The sequence below is a fragment of the Perca flavescens genome, chromosome 5, assembly GCF_004354835.1.
Source record: "Perca flavescens isolate YP-PL-M2 chromosome 5, PFLA_1.0, whole genome shotgun sequence".
In the NCBI taxonomy this organism is placed as follows: domain Eukaryota; kingdom Metazoa; phylum Chordata; class Actinopteri; order Perciformes; family Percidae; genus Perca; species Perca flavescens.
The window spans coordinates 35912315-35933081 of NC_041335.1; the positions used below are offsets into that span (position 1 = coordinate 35912315).

At 43.0% G+C, this 20767-nt stretch overlaps 1 protein-coding gene across 1 annotated transcript; it reads left to right on the plus strand.

Annotated features, from left to right (window-relative positions):
- The first annotated feature begins 1637 nt into the window (after positions 1 to 1637).
- On the plus strand, positions 1638 to 20544 carry nkx2.7 (NK2 transcription factor related 7). Its single transcript, XM_028579203.1, has 9 exons — positions 1638 to 2052; positions 5270 to 5790; positions 18085 to 18211; positions 18512 to 18598; positions 18772 to 18930; positions 19021 to 19146; positions 19622 to 19720; positions 19795 to 20055; positions 20497 to 20544. The coding sequence occupies exons 1-8, from the start codon at positions 1671 to 1673 to the stop codon at positions 20034 to 20036; spliced, it is 1743 nt and encodes a 580-aa protein (XP_028435004.1). The 5' UTR covers positions 1638 to 1670; the 3' UTR covers positions 20037 to 20055; positions 20497 to 20544.
- The last annotated feature ends 223 nt before the right edge of the window (positions 20545 to 20767 follow it).

Here is a 20767-nt window from a genome sequence, read left to right on the forward strand (position 1 = left end):
AAGCAAGCCTCTGGTCAGCCGAGTAAAGCCACTTAATGTCCACACAGGCCCCGGGGGGGTTGAGTGATCTGAGGTGATGTCCAACAGCTTTACCATCAACATTGTTCTCCTGCAGCAGCGTTATTAGTGTCCCAGGCCACAACAAAGAGAAACCTGAGCCCTGATGTTGTGGAAGAGGAGAGGCAGCGGCGCCAGCCCGCAACGCTTCACTGGCTGCAGCCGGAACGCGTCCGCACACACAGGGACAGGGACAGACTCGGCCTGTCCCACTGGGGGACACACACAGGAAGACACTGGGACATACACACACACAGGGACAGACTCGGCCTGTCCCACTGGGGGACACACACACAGGAACACACTGGGACATACACACACACAGGGACAGACTCGGCCTGTCCCACTGGGGGACACACACAGGAAGACACTGGGACATACACACACACAGGGACAGACTCGGCCTGTCCCACTGGGGGACACACACAGGAACACACTGGGACATACACACACACAGGGACAGACTCGGCCTGTCCCACTGGGGGACACACACACACAGGGACAGACTCGGCCTGTCCAACTAGGGGACACACACAGGAACACACTGGGACATACACACAGGGACAGGGACAGACTCAGCCTGTCCCACTGGAGGACACACAGGGACAGGGACAGACGCTGCCTGTCCCACTGGAGGACACACACTGGGACAGGGACAGACGCTGCCTGTCCCACTGGGACACACACAGGGACAGGGACAGACACTGCCTGTCCCACTGGAGGACACACACAGGAACACACTGGGACACAGGGACAGGGACAGATGCTGCCTGTCCCACTGGGGGACACACACACACAGGGACAGGGACAGACACTGCCTGTCCCACTGGAGGACACACACAGGAACACACTGGGACATACACACACACTGGGACAGGGACAGACGCTGCCTGTCCCACTGGAGGACACACACAGGAACACACTGGGACATACACACAGGGACAGGGACAGACGCTGCCTGTCCCACTGGGACACACACACACAGGGACAGGGACAGACACTGCGTGTCCCACTGGAGGACACACACAGGAACACACTGGGACATACACACAGGGACAGGGACAGACGCTGCCTGTCCCACTGGGACACACACACACAGGGACAGGGACAGACTCGGCCTGTCCCACTGGAGGACACACAGGGACAGGGACAGACGCTGCCTGTCCCACTGAAGGACACACACACACAGGGACAGGGACAGACGCTGCCTGTCCCACTGGGGGACACACACACACAGGGACAGGGACAGACACTGCCTGTCCCACTGGAGGACACACACAGGAACACACTGGGACATACACACAGGGACAGGGACAGACACTGCCTGTCCCACTGGGGGACACACACACACAGGGACAGGGACAGACGCTGCCTGTCCCACTGGGGGACACACACTGGGACAGGGACGGACGCTGCCTGTCCCACTGGGGGACACACACGTTTTTCAAATAGTGTGTAAAAACAGTTATACAGTTCCAGGTGTCCTCTACCCTCCACGTGCGGCTGGAGAGTTCCTGTGAGACGGAAGGAAAGGAGGCTGGATGTTTGGGAGGCGGCTGACAGATGTGTCTGATCTTTAGCCGGACCCTTGAATGATTTAAATCTCCCCGGCCATGCCCCTCACTCACCAGTCAGTCAGACAGTCAGTCAGTCAGTCAGTCAGACAGGCAGACAGGCAGCAGCACGAGCCGCAGCGCGTGAAAAGGACCCGAGAAGTGTTCATACGCGTTGGGATGCATCCCAGTTCACCCTCCGGATCGACGCCTTTCTCGGTGAAGGATATCTTGAAGCTGGAGCACCACCACCACCACCACCACCACCTAGATGACTTTGAAAATGAATTCCATTTGATGACTGATCAAGTTGTTCCGATGAACTATCAGCACGTGCACGCGTGTGCGTCCCGGACCGTCCGGCCGGAGCCGCGCGTGCCCGGCCCGCAGGAGAGGCTCGATGTTCACAGCAGGGCAGCGAGAGAGGAGACACCGGAGCAGGGTGAGACGATTCATACATTATAATAATAATAATAATAGTAATAATAATAATAATAATAATAATAAGTCATTTCCAGGCGGCGGTGGAAGAAGTATTCAGATTCTTTACTGCAGTAAAAGTACTAATAGGGCCTACCACACTGTAAAATGCTCTGTTACAAGTAAAAGTCCTGCTGTGAAAACGTAAGTAAAAGTATGTAATTAGCATTAGGAAAATGTAGGCCTACTTAAAGTATTAAAAGTAAAAGTACTCGATGCAGAAGAGTAAAGGATCCAACCAGCGGTGTGTTTAATGGTCTCATCATCTCAGCTGGACTTGTAGTCGTTATATTGTTGGTTAGTTTAATTTATAATAAAAAAATCAGATTTTATAATATACCTTGTGTGTGCAGGAATCTTAATGTGTAAAGTAACTAAAGCTGTAACAGATGAATGTAGTGGAGTAAAAAGTATTTCTCTCTGAGATGTAGCGGAGTAGAAGTAGAAAGTGGCATGAAAAGAAAAGACTACAAGTAAAGTACAAGTACCTCAACATTTAGACTTAAGTACAGTACTTGGGTAAATACCACCACTGGTTCCAGGTATTATACCCAGTCTGTTGGCTGGTCCGGGTTAGGCCGACTGTCTGAGAGGGGCCTTGGGCGCGCGAGAGAGCCGAACAGGACAGACCGACAGGTGTTATGTACCTGTACCTGTACCTTGTCCCTGAAAGGTTTCTGCCTCAAAATGACTTGATTTTCTTCTTTTTCAAATGAGCAATAGGTCTACAACACATGAAATGTACTTTTGCAGTAGCCAAAACGTGATTGCATGTATCACAGTTTTCCAGTGTAAGAAATATAAACACGCTCCCACAGAAGGCAATCGGTTTTTGGCAGATAATCCCTTCTGGCACGACATCGGGGTAAAACATGTCCCACCACTAGCCTACCCGTTTAGTTTAGTTTATCTGCACAAAGATATAAAGTAGGCTACAGACAATAGATTTAAAAAAAAAAAAAGAATTTCAGTGCAGGAGAGGAAGAAAGGCTTATACATTTAAACAAAACTTATTATATATTTCTATTATTTTTGTATTCCTTATTTTTTTATATTATTTAGGTGGCTCTGATCATTTATTACAAAGTATAAGTAAACAGGAGCACACTTTCATGTAATTCGTTTTTTTTAATGCTTTTCTGTTGTTTTCTGAAGAATAAATAATACTGTTATAAGCAAACAAATATATACGCACTACTGTACACACCAGAAATAATGTCATGTAACATGTGGTCTCTTGTAATAAAATATATTTAAAAAAGAAAGTAATATTTCTCAAAATAAACGTATGGCATCCAACTCCATCAACAGAGTTTTAATTCAGAAGAAATAAAGCAGCTATTAAACATTATCAAGTAAAAGTTATTAAAATCAGAAGAATCAGAAAAGGATTTATTGACAAGTAAGTAAAGCTCTTTTCTAGAGCACATTTAAACAGCTTAAACTGACCGAAGTGCTGTACAAAAAGCACTAAGGTGCTGTACAAAAGAACATTGAAATGTAAAAAGAAAAAGTAGAAAGAAAATTAAACACAGGGCATTAAACTCAGGAAACAGCTCTGAAGTCGCTAGCGCTAAATCCACCAGACTCCATTTAAAAAAACAATACTTTTAGCGTGTATAGAGCCAACCTATTTTCACATATAAATCAGTAAACTATGTGTTTATTTCAACCAAAACTAGAGTTGTGATGGTTGGAAAAGTGGAAAGACGAACAAAGACGGCTTTTCAGAGTTTTATTTTTGTTTCTGTCAACTATGAATGAAGTGTATTTTACGAGGCTTAAATGTTTATTTACATGGAGTCTGGTGGGTTTAGCGAACGCATTTTCGCGGATGTTTTTATGTTTAAAAAAAGGATCTTACTCTTTAACAGAAAGGTTGACCTCCTTAGAAATCCTTTCCATAATGTTGTCAGACTCTTAGAATATTAATCTGAGCCTGTCAGCGGCAGAATGAGCTCTTTTTTGAACGTAAATACAAGCTGGACAATTACTATTAACTTACATTGTAGCTTGTTTGTGGACATTGTGGACTAATGTCAAAGATTATTGTTCCCATCAGTCACTCAGACACAAACACATGGGAAAATAGGGTCCAGGTTGAAAAACAAATTACCCTTTAATCCAAACCACAATCTTTTTTTTCTAATCTAAACAGTTTCGGTGCTTAAATTTAACTGTCGTCGCCGCATGACGCTCACTTTTTGTCGGCTTAACTCAGCTGCAGTGGCCGCTGAAAGGGCCGGCATCTTGCGCCCTGGGCTCACAGTAACCTTTTTTATCGGCTACATTTACTTAATTTATTTAAAGACCGCTTAACTTAACTGTGTTGTGACCGGCCGGCAGTCGCCTAATTTCGTAGGATAGGCTATCATACAAATTTTTGTGCATATTTTTTCCATCCCATATCACACAAACCCAGGGGAGTAACTTTGGTTTCAACATTGGCGGGGTTTAAATTGCCACCTATCTAACATAGCCTTCAGCAGGAGGCAGGGACAAATTATAGCCTAACTGGGGGGTCTAGGAAATTTTGGGTAAGGGCAACAACAACAAATTGCACGGACAAAGGGATTTTCTTTGCTTGCCAATTACATTGAATTGAGAAAACCAACCATTTATCATGTTTTACAACAGTTTCATTCATCATTATAATAAGATATTTGTGGGGGTTTCACTGGCCAGTTTTGGTTATTATCCACTTATAACGAACCCGTTCATGAGAATGTGTTGAGTTGTTGGAAGCCAAATGGTAGGGCTGGGCGATATGAAATATTTCTGATATCACAATATTCTTGACCAAATACCTCGATATCGATATTGTGGCGATATTCTAGGGTTGAGAACTGGGGCTTCAACAAAATATCTTCACACCTAGATTTTAGATAAATAATCATCAGTAATGTGGACATAATGTCTAAGTGGGGAAAAGGCAAATAATAGAACAGGCTGGTAAGTTCAGAAAAGTACATAATTTACTGTAATGCAGCTTTTGAAACCAGTAAAAGACACTTTTGTCATATCACGATATTACGATATCCAAAATCTAAGACGATATCTAGTCTCATATCACGAAAATGATATAATATCGATATATTGCCCACCCCTACCAAATGGTAACAGATTTAACCTGCAGTAAGTCTGAGTTTATCTGACTGTTTTCTTGGTCTCGTGTGCAGAGATCAGCGGCCCGGAGAGTTCACCTGACTGTGACAGGAACTCCCCGAGCGGAGGCCCAGCCGGCCGGCAGCGCAGGAAGCCGCGCGTCCTCTTCTCCCAGACCCAGGTCTCCGAGCTGGAGCGGCGCTTTCGGCAGCAGCGCTACCTGTCCGCCCCGGAGAGAGAGCACCTGGCCCACATCCTCAAGCTCACCTCCACGCAGGTCAAGATCTGGTTCCAGAACAGGAGGTACAAATGCAAGCGGCAGCGGCAGGACAAGTCTCTGGAGCTGGCGGGATTTCCGAGGAGGGTGCCGGTGCCGGTGCTGGTGCGGGACGGCAGGCTCTGCGGTTCTGCAGGTTCGCCTTCAGCGGCCCCTTATAACGTGACCCTGGGACATTATAATTCTGTGTTGTATGGAAACAGCGGCGCGTACGGCTGCGGTTATCACTCGCTGTCAGCCGCACAGCTGGCCGATTTAACGTGTGGAAACAGTGAGGGGGCCTTTAACCACGGACACTTCCAGGCCTCTTTACAGGGGGTCAGGGGCTGGTGACTGGAACAGGAAAATGGTCTCTAAGGGCAAGGGGGGTAAGCTTTCGCTTCAGAACTCCAACCTCTGATGGCGCCATTTTGTTGTTTCAAAGGTATCACCTCTTGTTAGCATTCCACTGACCGCCATTTTTTTTTTACTTCACTTTGACAGTGAATAACTTTACATCTGAAGCCTTTAAAGACTCTATTTGTCCGTTGTTTATTTCTAAAGAACACGACAATGTATAAAAGGCTCCATTACCTTGTACCTCACGTTATGGCTCCGTAGCAGACGCTTTTATAAAAATAGACTAACAATTGGGTCATAACCACGAGACTTACTGTCACACAGTAGAGGAATTACCGTACAGTACAGGAGAAGCTCACAGGCAGTTTGGACTTCCATTAGCTGTTTAGGTTTAATTACTAATGTTAACTAGCATGTTAGTGATCAATAATTAGCCTGTGCCCATGTTGTCTCCTTACATATACCTACACTCTCCGTCTCTGTAAGATTGGGAATGATTGACATTTCTCTGGTCACAGCTACCAGAAGACTTCACACTTTCAGACACGTTGCTCACGTCACATTTACGTTGTCTCTCTCAGTTGGAAGCTGCTCAGTAACGCTCAGCCAGCATCGGAAAAGTGCTTCTAATATCCTTCACTGGTCTCCGTCCAGAGACACGGGGTCTATTGGTCCATTATATATATATATATATATATATATATATATATATATATATATATATATATATATATATATGTATATATGTTAATGTCTAAGGGGTTAGCTTCTGGGCCCCAGTCCCGAATGTTTCACTCAAAAGCCCTGATCTTTTAGGGTTTTAAAATAACTTCAACTTTGTGTCATTTCCATAGAAATAAAACGGATAGAAAGGCCATTTCCATTCAAATCTACATAGCAGAATGGTCAGAGCAGCAGCCATTTTTATGTGTAACATTGCAATGGTATACGTAGGAAACTTCCAATAAAAAGAAACGAACGAACGGTGGAGTAGTAACGTTACGAGGCAGAGAGCCGGCCGCTAAATGAGTCAGATTAACTTCATGCTTCATCCACACAAAGCAGCCTGCTATCGCCACGAGTGACAGCTTTATTCGGCTCGTTTTCTGTGAACGATTAGGTGAGGGGGTAACGTTAAGGCGGAGTTAGCAAGCTAACGTTAGCCAGCTAACACTAGCCGGCTAGCTGGCTGGTTCTGCTGTGCCTTCATGCAGAGAATGAGCTGGACAGCGGGCTGGGTCTAACGTTAGTGGTTCTCTGACCCACTGCTGCTGGGTCTAACGTTAGTGGTTCTCTGACCCACTGCTGCTGGGTCTAACGTTAGTGGTTCTCTGACCCACTGCTGCTGGGTCTAACGTTAGTGGTTCTCTGACCCACTGCTGCTGGGTCTAACGTTAGTGGTTCTCTGACCCACTGCTGCTGGGTCTAACGTTAGAGGTCTACTGACCCACTGCTGCTGGGTCTAATGTTAGTGGTCTGACCCACTGCTGCTGGGTCTAATGTTAGTGGTCCTCTGACCCACTGCTGCTGGGTCTAATGTTAGTGGTCCTCTGACCCACTGCTGCTGGGTCTAATGTTAGTGGTTCTCTGACCCGCTGCTGCTGGGTCTAACGTTAGAGGTCCTCTGACCCACTGCTGCTGGGTCTAACGTTAGAGGTCCTCTGACCCACTGCTGCTGGGTCTAATGTTAGAGGTCCTCTGACCCGCTGCTGCTGGGTCTAACGTTAGTGGTTCTCTGACCCACTGCTGCTGGGTCTAACGTTAGAGGTTCTCTGACCCACTGCTGCTGGGTCTAATGTTAGTGGTCCTCTGACCCACTGCTGCTGGGTCTAACGTTAGTGGTTCTCTGACCCACTGCTGCTGGGTCTAACGTTAGAGGTTCTCTGACCCACTGCTGCTGGGTCTAACGTTAGTGGTTCTCTGACCCACTGCTGCTGGGTCTAATGTTAGTGGTTCTCTGACCCACTGCTGCTGGGTCTAACGTTAGAGGTCTACTGACCCACTGCTGCTGGGTCTAATGTTAGTGGTCTGACCCACTGCTGCTGGGTCTAATGTTAGTGGTCCTCTGACCCACTGCTGCTGGGTCTAATGTTAGTGGTCCTCTGACCCACTGCTGCTGGGTCTAATGTTAGTGGTCCTCTGACCCACTGCTGCTGGGTCTAACGTTAGAGGTTCTCTGACCCACTGCTGCTGGGTCTAACGTTAGTGGTTCTCTGACCCACTGCTGCTGGGTCTAACGTTAGTGGTTCTCTGACCCACTGCTGCTGGGTCTAATGTTAGTGGTTCTCTGACCCACTGCTGCTGGGTCTAACGTTAGAGGTCTACTGACCCACTGCTGCTGGGTCTAATGTTAGTGGTCTGACCCACTGCTGCTGGGTCTAATGTTAGTGGTCCTCTGACCCACTGCTGCTGGGTCTAATGTTAGTGGTCCTCTGACCCACTGCTGCTGGGTCTAATGTTAGTGGTCCTCTGACCCACTGCTGCTGGGTCTAATGTTAGAGGTCCTCTGACCCACTGCTGCTGGGTCTAACGTTAGTGGTTCTCTGACCTTCATGCTGCTGGGTCTAACGTTAGTGGTCCTCTGACCCACTGCTGCTGGGTCTAAAAGTGGTTACACACCAACCAATCTGTATTGTTGCCCAGGAAATGAAAACCGGCAGCTGATTGGACGAACGCGGCACACAGGTTTGTTTTCTCCGGAAATTCAAAGCCAGACTGTCATGGCGGCTCGTTCAGAATACGATATCTCATATTGTACTAAAATAGTTCACCGAAACGTGTTTCTTAAAACATTTTAAGCGAGAAAAAGGCTGTGATGCAGTTGCTGAATCTGTCTTCATTTCAGATCAACAAAGGTCAGTTTAAAAGATTTTCGTCAGATTTTGAGAGACTCTAGTCACCTCAGGTTTCCGGGTGAGTCCCGACTCCCCCGCCTCCGACTGAACATGTCAGGTCGGCCAAAATGAACGCCGACAGCCCCCCAGACTGACAACGGCACGGGATACACCGAACAGAATCGAGTCACTGACCTCACCAGACTGTCCCACGGCCGATAATCGGCTAAGTGTGTCAGCGCCCTAACTGTCCCTCCTCTCTCCCTGCATCTCCTCCCAGCGAGCTGCGACACAGTTTCTGGCCCCACTGACGCGTATTGTCACTATGACAACTGACAACATACATCGCCATTTTGTTATGTCCCAATCAAATGACCACAGGAAACAGTGGCCTTTCTATCCATTTTATTTCTATGGTCACTTCCCTTAATGAACCTTGCACGCTGAGTCAGAAGTTTTCATGCAAAATGTATAAATACGATCTCACGGCCTCCAAAACTTTCATCGGTCATAAAAAGTGTTTTTTTTCGGCATCCGTTGCGAGCATTTTGAGGTGTTTTGACACTTGAGAGATTCTTTAGGATCAACGGGTTCGTGGAAATTGGTGGTCTCCTTTTAAACATATGGCTCCTGTATGAAATGGGCTGAGCCCCGAAAGTTTACAACGTCTGGCTCTGCCCCTGATAGTCTGTATAATATCATATTTTAATGTCACTTTTTTTTATTATTGTTTTTTGGATGGAATCTGTTTGCAGCCAACTAAAGATCAGCTGATTGGTCAATACTCACTGTCTTTATAGCTTCTTTATTATCCTTTATTATTACTTTTACTTTTTAAAGTAGTTTTTTTAATCTGTAATTTTACTTTTACTTAAGTATATTTAGTTTGAATTATTTATTCTATTTAAATCCCATCTGTTACTGAGTAAAAAAAGGAAATAAACGTTGTTTTAAGTATCTGTAAACTACATCGAAATGGTTTCTGTCGCTTTTTTGAGTTTTGTTATTGTATTTGTTGATTATATTTTGTATTATTTATCTGAGGACTAACTAAAGTGATGAACCCTTCCTTTAAAATGAAAATGAACCTTTTGTTGGAAGTTTTTTAAAAATAAAGTTTTTTACGCTATTTTTTACTTTTTGTCTCTTTTTTTCCACTCCTACCAGGTTCACCACTAACACCAAATTATTACAACTACTTTTACACTTATATTTGGAATTCATGGACAAACCTCATTTATATAAACTTATACATATTTTTTTAGTTTAAAAAAAAAACTGAAATTATGAATTATTTCGACAAATAGTTGAGATTAACACACAGACTGCCAAAGGTCAGTGAGAATACTCACTTTTTCTTTTTTTTTCTTCAAATGCCAAAAAATGGTAGCCTGACAAGGCAGAGCCACATCCAGATGTTGGGTCTGGGAACTCCTCATTGGCTGGGCTCAATCCGAGGGGCGGGACGAACGGTTGTCTTTCAAATTCCCTCTGCACGCAAAACATGAGTTTCTCGGCAACGTCATCACTGCTTGCGCACGCAACCGCGCGGCAGAAAGAAGACGTGTTTTGTGTAGATAGCTAGTAGAGGCATAGCGTAAGTCAAAATGCCAAGGAGTTGTTGCGTAGTTAATTGTACAAACAGAGCCAGTGATGGGTGCCTGATGTTTAACGCACCTAGGGGGAAGCATGCTTTTGCCAAAAACCGGCGGAGGTTATGGCTTATAACTTTATTGAATGAAATATTAAGCTTCGCTCCTCTGAGATGGGTGGGTTTTTGTTACGTTACATACAAAGCTAACTGGCTATAGTTAGCCTACATTAGCTAACGTTGCCGAGACAGTGGCAGTAGAGCTTCGGCGAGCTAACCAAGACAGTGTTATGGCCCTCTCGCCCACAATCAACCTCTGCTGCTAAAAACAATCAAACTGCAGTGACGTTTTGAAACTAGCATATTATTTTAATGCATAAACCAACCATAAGGGTACACTCAGGAGTAACCCTGCTGCTAACACGGGCTATTACATGAGCCTAAAATGATAATTATAACCATACATATATATCACAGTAACACTGCAAAATTAAAGACCGACAAACAGATCCAACTAAAATCATGTTTTATTGAGTCAGCAGTTATATACAAATAATACGGAAAGCTTAAAGGAATACGCCACCTGAATGCATGTCGAAAGTCTAGCCGCGATGTTTCCCCATTGGAATTAATGGCAAACAGAGCTACAGCTAGCTTCTCATAACGAGAGCTCTCCAGCTCACAACAAATGATTTAATTGTAATCGGTCAAAAACGTTAGCTTTGTAAGACCATAGAGTATGTGTTATATAAATGGCATGACGAAATGAAGGGACTAAGACAATGTGCACTGAGACAAAAATGTGTTTGCATTATCGGACCAGCTCACCAATCTGTCTGTCAATCTGTCTTTCTGCCCCTGTAATGTTTGTAAACAGGAAACACGTCTATAGTATAGCGCTGCAACCAACCAGAGCAACGAAGAAGATAACAGAGGTAGTTGATAGATTAAACTCCGAACACGTCTTCCTTTTTTAAGAATGACTTCAGTGCCGTTCTTTGTTCTTTTCTCAAAGTAAAGCTGAGCTCCAAGTCTTCCAGAGTTACGGCCAAAGGTACGACCGCTGTTCGCCAGCAGCAGCAGCCATAAGCCCCGCCCACCCACTCTATACACAATGTGATTGGCCCGGCTAGATTTTTAGGGCTAATAAAATGTAATGAAACCCCCAAAGTCCTGATCCTGAACTTTACTTTGAACTTACTTTGCGAACAACGTTGTACGGAACCATGCACGTATCTCATCTTTGGGCAATTTGCTTAAAACAGGGGTCTTCAATGTTTTTAAGCCAAGGGCCCCTTAACTGAAAACGAGATGGAGAAGGACCGGACACCCTACATATTGTATAAAATTAAAGGTATAGTGGAGGATTTTCCCGAATTTTAGAAAAGAACCGCCCTCTGTACTTTTTGAAAAAATGCACATGAGCAACAGTCTGCCTGCTCCCGAGAGGGAACGCCTATTAAACGTGTGCACGAGATTGCACTGTTTACAAGTTGCTGTCGGCATGGCTCATACAAGCCTACTTTCCAAAGGAAGATTTGCACTTTTTCACAAATTGAGATGTTTACCGTGTGTGCGCGGTGCGTGACTTGTGCCAGGGCTAGCATCGCTAATCATAGCTTACATCAACTTTTACTAGCAGTGATTTTAAATGGATTTCTCCAAATAGCCAGACTGTACCTGTGGAGTAGAAACTTCACGACTGAGGCATCAGTGGGAAGCCCAACCTGTGCTTTTAGCGCACGCCAGCGTGTGAAATATTCTCCCAAAAGCTTCAATGCTTCAATGACTGGCTGAAACCGTAGCTCAAGCTCACCACACATATACACCTGAAAGCTCGGGACGTAAACATAGCACCAGAATGATTGAAAACCAGGAGACCAATAGTGTTGATGATCCACCCGGAAAAAGAAAATCCTCCACTATACCTTTAAGTTGCATATTAAACTACAATAACGTGTAGGGCGGCCTAAAGCCTTTATACATAAGTTTTTTTTGCATAGAATACAAAGCTATTAAAATAATAATTGTTGATTTTATAAATCATGTTTTAATGTTAAACATACATGTGGCACAGTGAATCCTTAGGATTAACTGTATCTGTGGATAGTAAGCCTATCATCAGTGAGCTTTTTTCACAAATAGGTTGATTTATATTTGCTAATAATATGTTGGATTCATGTGAAGACATTTTATTGTTTTAATAAAAAAAAATAATAATAATAACTGGGCGGCCCCCGTGCAGTAATTCTGAGGACCCGCTAGGGGTCCCGGGCCCCTGTTTAAGACCTCTGGCTTAAAAGAAACCCAAATTTCTGATGTAGAAACTTTGAAAACGGGTCAAATTTGACCCAAGGAAAACAAGAAGGGTTAAATAAATGTAGTGAAGTAAAAAGTACATTATTTGCCTCTGAAACGTAGTGAAGTTAAAGTATAAAGAAGCAAAAAATAACCTCAAAAAGATACTTGAGTACAGTACTTGAGTTACATTCCTCCTCCGGTTAAACGGAGCCGTCGGTAGTTGCAGTTTTATCAAAGCGAGCCATCAGAAAGCTAATGGCTGAAGTGACATCTGACCCACCGGGGGCGGCTCTATCACACTCGGCTCATTATTGTCCCATTCACAAATCCGCTGATAAGGCTGCAGAGCTTGTCCTGTCCCAGAGCTTTGCTTGGTAAACAAACCTGCAGACAGAGTGGCTCTCTAACTTCTTCAAACTTTCAATCAAACAGGAAACACTTCCAGTCTGACCTGTCACTCGCAGACGAGCCACAGATAGCACTGAATCCTCTCGCACTGCAGATAATAGGCCTCAGTTTCTTTTAACTTGATGCTGTTGATTGATTTGGTTGTTACACTTATTGTAGTCCAGCACCTGAAGGTAACTAATACACTATATGTCAAAGGATTAGGGTGGTTAGATATGAAATACAACTAACTGAGACTTTCTTCACTTACAAAATGATCTTTTAAACTGACAAACATCATATGTGTAATTCATGGCTCAATTCAAAAGCGGTGAAAACAATTATTTCTCTCTCCCCGTTCACTTCCGTGCATATATTATTTCTGAAATAAGATCCCATGGTGGTCCACCGGAAGGGGAGGGCCTTCGCATCTCTATAGAGAGTGTGTGTGTGTGTGTGTGTGTGTGTGTGTGTGTGTGTGTGTGTGTGTGTGTGTGTGTGTGTCCGTGTGTCACTGTGAGCCTAACGGCCTGAGGAGGAGATACAGAGAACCATGCCGCTCTGAGAGAAAGAAGAGCTGCAGGAGTTTCTCTGCACTGATAAGGATGAAACTGCAGACAGAGAGGAGACCAGAGACACTTTAAGAGATCAGATAGTGTGTGTGTGTGTGTGTGTGTGTGTGTGTGTGTGTGTGTGTGTGTGTGTGTGTGTGTGTGTGTGTGTGTGTGTGTGTGTGTGTGTGTGTGTGTGTGTGTGTGTGTGTGTGTGCATGCGTGCGTCCATGCGTGTGTCCACATTTGTGACCGATAATGTGATTGATTTAATCAGATTTGCGCAAGTAATTTGAGAACTTAATTTTTAAAATGTGTGCAGATGAATTAGTTTGTTTTAGTTAGTTAGTTTGATTGATCACCTGCTCCAGCCTAGAACATCAAGGCAGGCCCATCTCACTGGTCCAGTCTAAAACTCCAGGGAGAGTTGGCATAACTGCGGTGCGCGTACTACTCTGTATCACACACCATCAACAGCAACGCCACCAGCAGTGAGGAGATCCTTACTTTCTGTATAGAAGCATGTCTGCAGGTTCTTCCTACAAAATACAACTTATCGCTGTGGCTTCCCTCCATCCATTCACCCCTCTGCATGTTGCATGGGATGAAGTCGGACACAAATCTAACCGGCATGCATTGGGCGGCGATTGCCGGGGATCGTTTCTGCGCAGATCTGGCTCATCTCCAACGAGCCTAACATCACAGTCGTGACGTAATTCCACTTCCGGGACACAGAACCAGATTGATTTTTGAAGTAACGATTTTAATCATCAACCATAAATTCTAAACCATCTAAAGAAGAATAACCATGGATTGCATCGTTACAAAATTAAAGTTGCTGCTCCGGTAGAATTCTGTAAGAACTCAACCTAGTTTAAAAAAAAAAAAAACTCCCCCGGCATATTATGGGAAAATACTACAATACCCACAAATTCTAAGCGTTAAATCAACGTCACTACCACACAACATAGTGTCTTGACTTTTTAGTATGTTTGGGCAAAAGTCATAAACATGGAATCCTTGGTAGACTTAATAAGGACATAAGATATTCATGAATGGAGACACATTGTAGATATTAGCCATTGTAAAGTTTATACTCTCCTCCTCTTTTATACTAACTTCTCCTAACCTCCAAATGTGACTTGTAGAGGTGAACACATACACTTGTGTTGCATGGTATACTGGAATTTCAGAAACCACCATTCAACATAATGATCAGCCTTAGGCTCTGTAATTTCATAAATGATGTTCAGCAATGTTGCAGCAGATTTCGGTGTATCGTTTATATTAGAGGCTCTGTTGTTGTATAAGAGGTGTACATTTTGGTAGACCAGGCAATACAATGCTGTGATTTTTTCTTTCATTATTTGTTCTTTGTGAAACATGTTGATCAGCAGATATTATGTAAATGTGAAGTAAATAAGCCATAAACAGTCCATAAAGTTTCCTTTGTGTTTTATTTTTATTTTGATAGTCATAGGCATATAACTTATTACTAGGTTGTGAATGCACTGAACTTTTTGATAAGTAGACATTTAGTTAATGTGAAGTAGATAAGCCATAACCAGTCAAATAAATTTCACTTTATTTGGATAGTCACAAAGCATACCTACAGATAGTTACTTGAATGACATCACATGTGTTGTAAAAGTGTTACAGATGCCTTAGTGATGCTGCTAATAGACTCAGAGATTTGCGGTAGATGTAAATGGTTAAAAATACTTTAGAGACGCTATTGACAAGCTACAATCACTATGTCTCTATATATACACTCACCTAAAGGATTATTAGGAACACCATACTAATACCGTGTTTGACCCTATCCTATCAATATGGGCCAACATTTCTAAAGAATGCTTCCAGCACCTCGTTGAATCAATGACACAAAGAATGAAGACAGTTCTGAAGGCGAAAGGGATCCCCCACACCATTACACCCCCACCACCACCAGCCTGCCCAGTGGTAACAAGGCATGACGGATCCATGTTCTCATTCTGTTGACGCCAAATTCTGACTCTACCATCTGAATTTCTCAACAGACATCGAGACTCATCAGACCAGGCAACATTTTTTCAGTCTTCAACTGTCCAATTTTGGTGAGCTCGTGCAAATTGTAGCCTCATTGTAGTGGTACCCGGTGGGGTCTTCTGCTGGTGAAGCCCATCCGCCTCAAGGTTGTGCATGTTGTGGCTTCACAAATGCTTTGCTGCATACCTCGGTTGTAACGAGTGGTTATTTGAGAAAAAGTTGATCTTCTATTAGTTGGAATCACTCGGTTCATTCTCCTCTGACCTCTAGCATCAACAGGACCCCCCTGGACTGCAGCATACTGGATGTTTTTCCTTTTTCAGACCATTCTTTGTAAACTCTAGAAATGGTTGTGGGTGAAAATCCCAGTAACTGAGCAGATTGTGAAATACTCAGACCAGCCCATCTGGCACCAACAACCATGCCACGCTCAAAGTTGCTTAGATCACCTTTCTTTCCCATTTTGACATTCAGTTTGGAGTTCAGGAGATTATCTAGACCTGGACCACACCCCTAAATGCATTGAAGCAGCTGCCATGTGATTGGTTGATTAGATAATTGCATTAACGAGAAATTTAACAGGTGTTCCTAATAATCCTTTAGGTGAGTGTATATATGTTACTGATATGTTTCAAGCAGTTGTATATCTATAGATATATAGATTATATATATATCACAATTTGCACAATTGTGACCGACGGGTTGAAATGGGTTAACTGTAAAAATTTGACTTTTATTATTTGAACTGTTAAAAGCCCTCCTAGGGACAGGTGTTGCGAATTAGCCATGGCTACAAACCAACCCAGTCTCACTCAAAAGCGTACAAATAACATGGGTTTACACTTTGAAAATACGTGCAATGTGTACGCCAAAGTCAAATTCTTCGTGCAGTAGATACGTTTAGCGCTCCAATTATAGTAAGGGAGACCGGTGCGTTTTATATGCACGCGGCTCTTGCGACCTTGCTCACACGTTCGGAAAGGTTCGGAGTTTCCTTAAACGGACGAGATATCCCCATTTAAGACACGAGGAGGAAGCTAGCTACAGGAGTTGCACGGTTACACGAGAGGTAAGAAAATGTGGCTCTTTTAATCTTTCCACAGGCTGTCTATAATGTTTCAACCGTACAGGAAAAAACCTACAATACTATTTCCAGCTTTGACGTTATTATATCATGAACTTTGCTTTAGTTTTACGTCCGCTAAAGGAGGACGCTTGGCTAACGTTAGCTGACTTAGCTAACTGCTTTGCTCGGGGCAGGTTGTCTAGCTAATATAGTGTTATGTACTACGTAGAAACTGTTCTGGGATCTGCTAAAACATCGGGCGAGGTTAACACGGTGATGCTAGCACACCTGCAGTAGTCGACCGATTTTATTCATAATTGTAAGTTTTTGTGGTGACAGCAGCTGTAAGATTACGTCGAACAGACATTTACTTCTGTGGTCTTTTCTCAGTGCGCGATGTTACGGTTGTCGAAAAGTGTGTTTATGTCATAGACAGTATATGTGTCAGTACCCGATCCGTTCTGCGCATGGCGGACCGCTAGCTGATTGTTGCGGTCTGCCGTCAGCCTCCACAGTTAAGCTAACGTTAATAGCTAACCGCTAATTCGGCTAACCGCTAGCTGAGACAGCATGTAAACTTTAAAAGACCCTCAAAATAAAAATTGAAAATAAACGTTAACATTTATAACAGCTGTTACGTCAGTTCTACTTTACTGGTGCTCATTTAAAATACAATCGCTCAATACTTGTCTTTATTTTTATTACTGTAAAGTCTTAAATATAATTTTTTTTTTTTGCAGTTTTAAATCCCCTATCAAGTAATGCTACCACGCATGTGCAGAACCGCTCCATCTGCGATCGCCTGTTGCATGCCGGATAGATTTATATTTGTATTTTGATTTTTTTTAAGTCTTATTTCGAATTCAATATACTGTACAACAATTCAGTCATCACAGGTCGTAGACATAAAACTGTACATAAATAGGTACACATGACATAATGTGAAAGTAATATTTTAAACGGAAAGAAATAAAATAATAAGTAAAGAGGTGACAGACTTGCAATTTAAGAAATTGACAGCAGGAGTTCTTAATTAAATAATTGAGTAAATATCAGTTATTTTAAATACCTTTTTCTTATTTGTTGCCAATTTAAGAGACTCAAAGTATATGTCAGTTTCAATTTTGAATAGTTTAAAACATGGTGTTGATTTGGTAAATGTTGCTTTGTGAATATGGAACTTTCCTAGTAAGATAAAGAGGTTTACAGTATTATTGAATAGTTTTCATTTATGCAAATGAATGTGGCATTTGTCGTTTTCAATTGTAATACATTAGTCATCCCAATTTGACAAACAAATTAACCTTTGAAATGTTTGAACTTACACTTGACAGCTTCAGGATGACATCTGAAAGTTCTGACCCCAAACTAGAAGTTTAGCTTCAACTTGGTGATGCATTTGTTGAAGAGTTGCAGGCAAGTGACATTTACATCTACAATATTTTACAAATTACCAGAGTAATCCGCAAGGTTCACATCCTCTTGAATCTTTAATTATACAAACTCTTTGTACAGAGAGAAAACCAGCAGTCACAGAGGGATGTGGCAGTAACAGAGCAATGCAGGGTCAATTGGTGGAAAAGGGACCTGGATGGACAAAGGGTAACTGGGAAGAAAAGGAAGAAAAAGGTATCATCTGCTGGTAAGTGTCCTGTTTTATAAAAGTATGTCAATCTTTATATTAAACCTGGTTTTAAATAGCATTGGGCTATACCTTATATTGTACAATTTTATAATAATAGGCTACTTTCTTAACAAAGGCGTAGAGACATAATGACAATAATTCAATAATAGTAATGTGAGTTCTACCAACTCTGCTTTTATTTTATTTCTTCTTGGTAGAGCGTGTTAAGGTTTTAATGTGATCAATTAAAAGGCATGACTGAATATTTTAACATTTAGAAGGCTCAATTGTTATTTGATTTTTTTTGTTTCTAACCAGGTACTTATGCTGCTACAGAAGATCCCTCTCCCAGCAATGAAATTCCCTCTTATAGCACTTCAATGTCTAACAAGTACCTGGATGCTGGTAATTTCATATTACAGTGAATTTGTTTTGGTTTTTTTGGGGGGGAAATTTTTAGTATTACTCCCTTTTTACTCAAGTTTATGATTTGACAAGTAACAGTTTCCTACTGATACTGTAATGCACAATTATACTCCTAACTGCCACCATAACAATCTTTTTCTTTATTTTTGAAGACTTCACTTTACAGAGGCTGGAGGAGATTTTACGGGAAGAAAACAATCTTGATTGCCAAAAGACACCACTATCAATTTGGAGCAAAAGGCAGAGGGAAGTCCAGCAACGCTGGCAACAGTCAAGGCAGCAAAATCTTGACAGTCTTCTGGCAGCCAAGAGTACCACAGACAGATGTTGTAGTCACTGCCAGTCAGAAAAAGCAGTCATCTGTTGCCGTGATTGTATGCCTTTGGAGTGGTTTTGTGTAGACCGTACTATCCATCGGCAGCACATCCTTCATAACAGGCAAACCATTGTTGATGGGTTTTACAAGTACATTCCACCATCTGAGTCAGTGACCCTTAAGGATGGGACGCACAGCATCTGTGAACAAGGTAAAATGTTTTTCTTTGTGCCTCTGAGCCAGCAGAGACATGATGTTTTTATGTTGTCTGTTCGTACGTCCCATTCTTTTCAACGCTATATCTCAGGAACACGGAACAAGGATGAACTAATACGATTTTGGTGCTCTGAGGTAAAGGTCACAACCTCACAAACCCATTTTTGGCCGAGAATTCTTTTGTTAATTATGACAAAATTTCTCACAAATGTTTAATAGAATAAAATGAACTACTGACATGGCAATATAGTGATAACTTTAATTGTTCCAAAAAATACACCTAATACATGTTGTTAAATTCCTTTTAAAGTCTTTCTACATATATTATGAGTCTGAACTGCCTCGCAGTTGTTTGCCAACCAGTGAAGTTGCCGTTTACATCCATGTCAGTCCAATTTGTTATCTATAATACTGTCTTGTGATGCAGATGTTCTTACAGATAATATTATGATCCTTGCTTGTCCCTGCAGCATGCTTGTTGCCTGTCACCTCCCCACCCAGAGTTTGCTGTGGTTACTCGGACTTCACTCTGTCTGCTGGTAGACCTGTCATTTTGGTTTGCATCAATGGTATGTGTGTCTGTGGGTGTGTGACATATTACTGTAGCGTTTTCACTTTTATTTTATGTTTTTACTGCTTTCAGGGCGTTATGATCTTCACGTGCCACAAGAAATGTGCAGCCACTGTGGGAGTCAGTGGACTCCTGATGTGACTGACTTTGTAATGAGTGGCTACTGGCCGACCACAATGCAGGCACAAACACTGTTTCAACAGGACCTGTTTGAATCTTTTGACACCATGAAGACAATAGTCCGAGGGATGTCCCGACAGGCCTTCACTGCAATGCTGGACCAGAGGACAAAGCACTTTGGAACGTGTAGTTAAGCGGCTGGAACCAACAACGGTGAGTTATTTTAAACCACGAGAGGGGGGCTGTAAATCGGGAAGAGAGGACTGTGAGTTTGCAGTGTGTTTGGCGATTGTTGCCGTAATTCTAAGCCAATGAAGTGTGTTCAGTCGGCAAGGTAGTGGTATTTTTAGCGTTTCGTATTGTAATTCTAAGCCAAAAAAACTGAAAACACCTGTATGAGGCTTTAAAGTGAGTACGGTATCCTGCAGGAGTTATACAGCTCCAGTAGAGGGGGGTATAGCATCACACACACACACACACACACACACACACACACACACACACACACACACGGCCCCTCCTCTGCAATGCAGGGGTGGTTCCTCCTGCAGGCAGTGGAGGGTTGTTAGTGATTGGAGTGACCTGGGCTCAGGTTATTTAAGCTGCTTCTAACCACTTCTAACCTAACTCTTCTCTCTCTCTCTGCTCCTCCAGGTATGAACCTGTTTCGTTTGTTCCTTTATAGTTTTACTTAGTTTCCACTCAGTCATTTACACACACATACAGATTCACTCATCCATGCGCTTTACATACACCTTACATTATGACATTCTCACACCTCATTCCTTTTTCTTTGTTTAAAGTTAATAGTTTTGGTTTACAATAAAGTATCTTTTTGATTAGCCTGTACTTGTTGTTGGTGTCCCCTCATTTTTGCCACAGGCTGTGAGCCGGCTTGTCACACACACACACACACACACACACA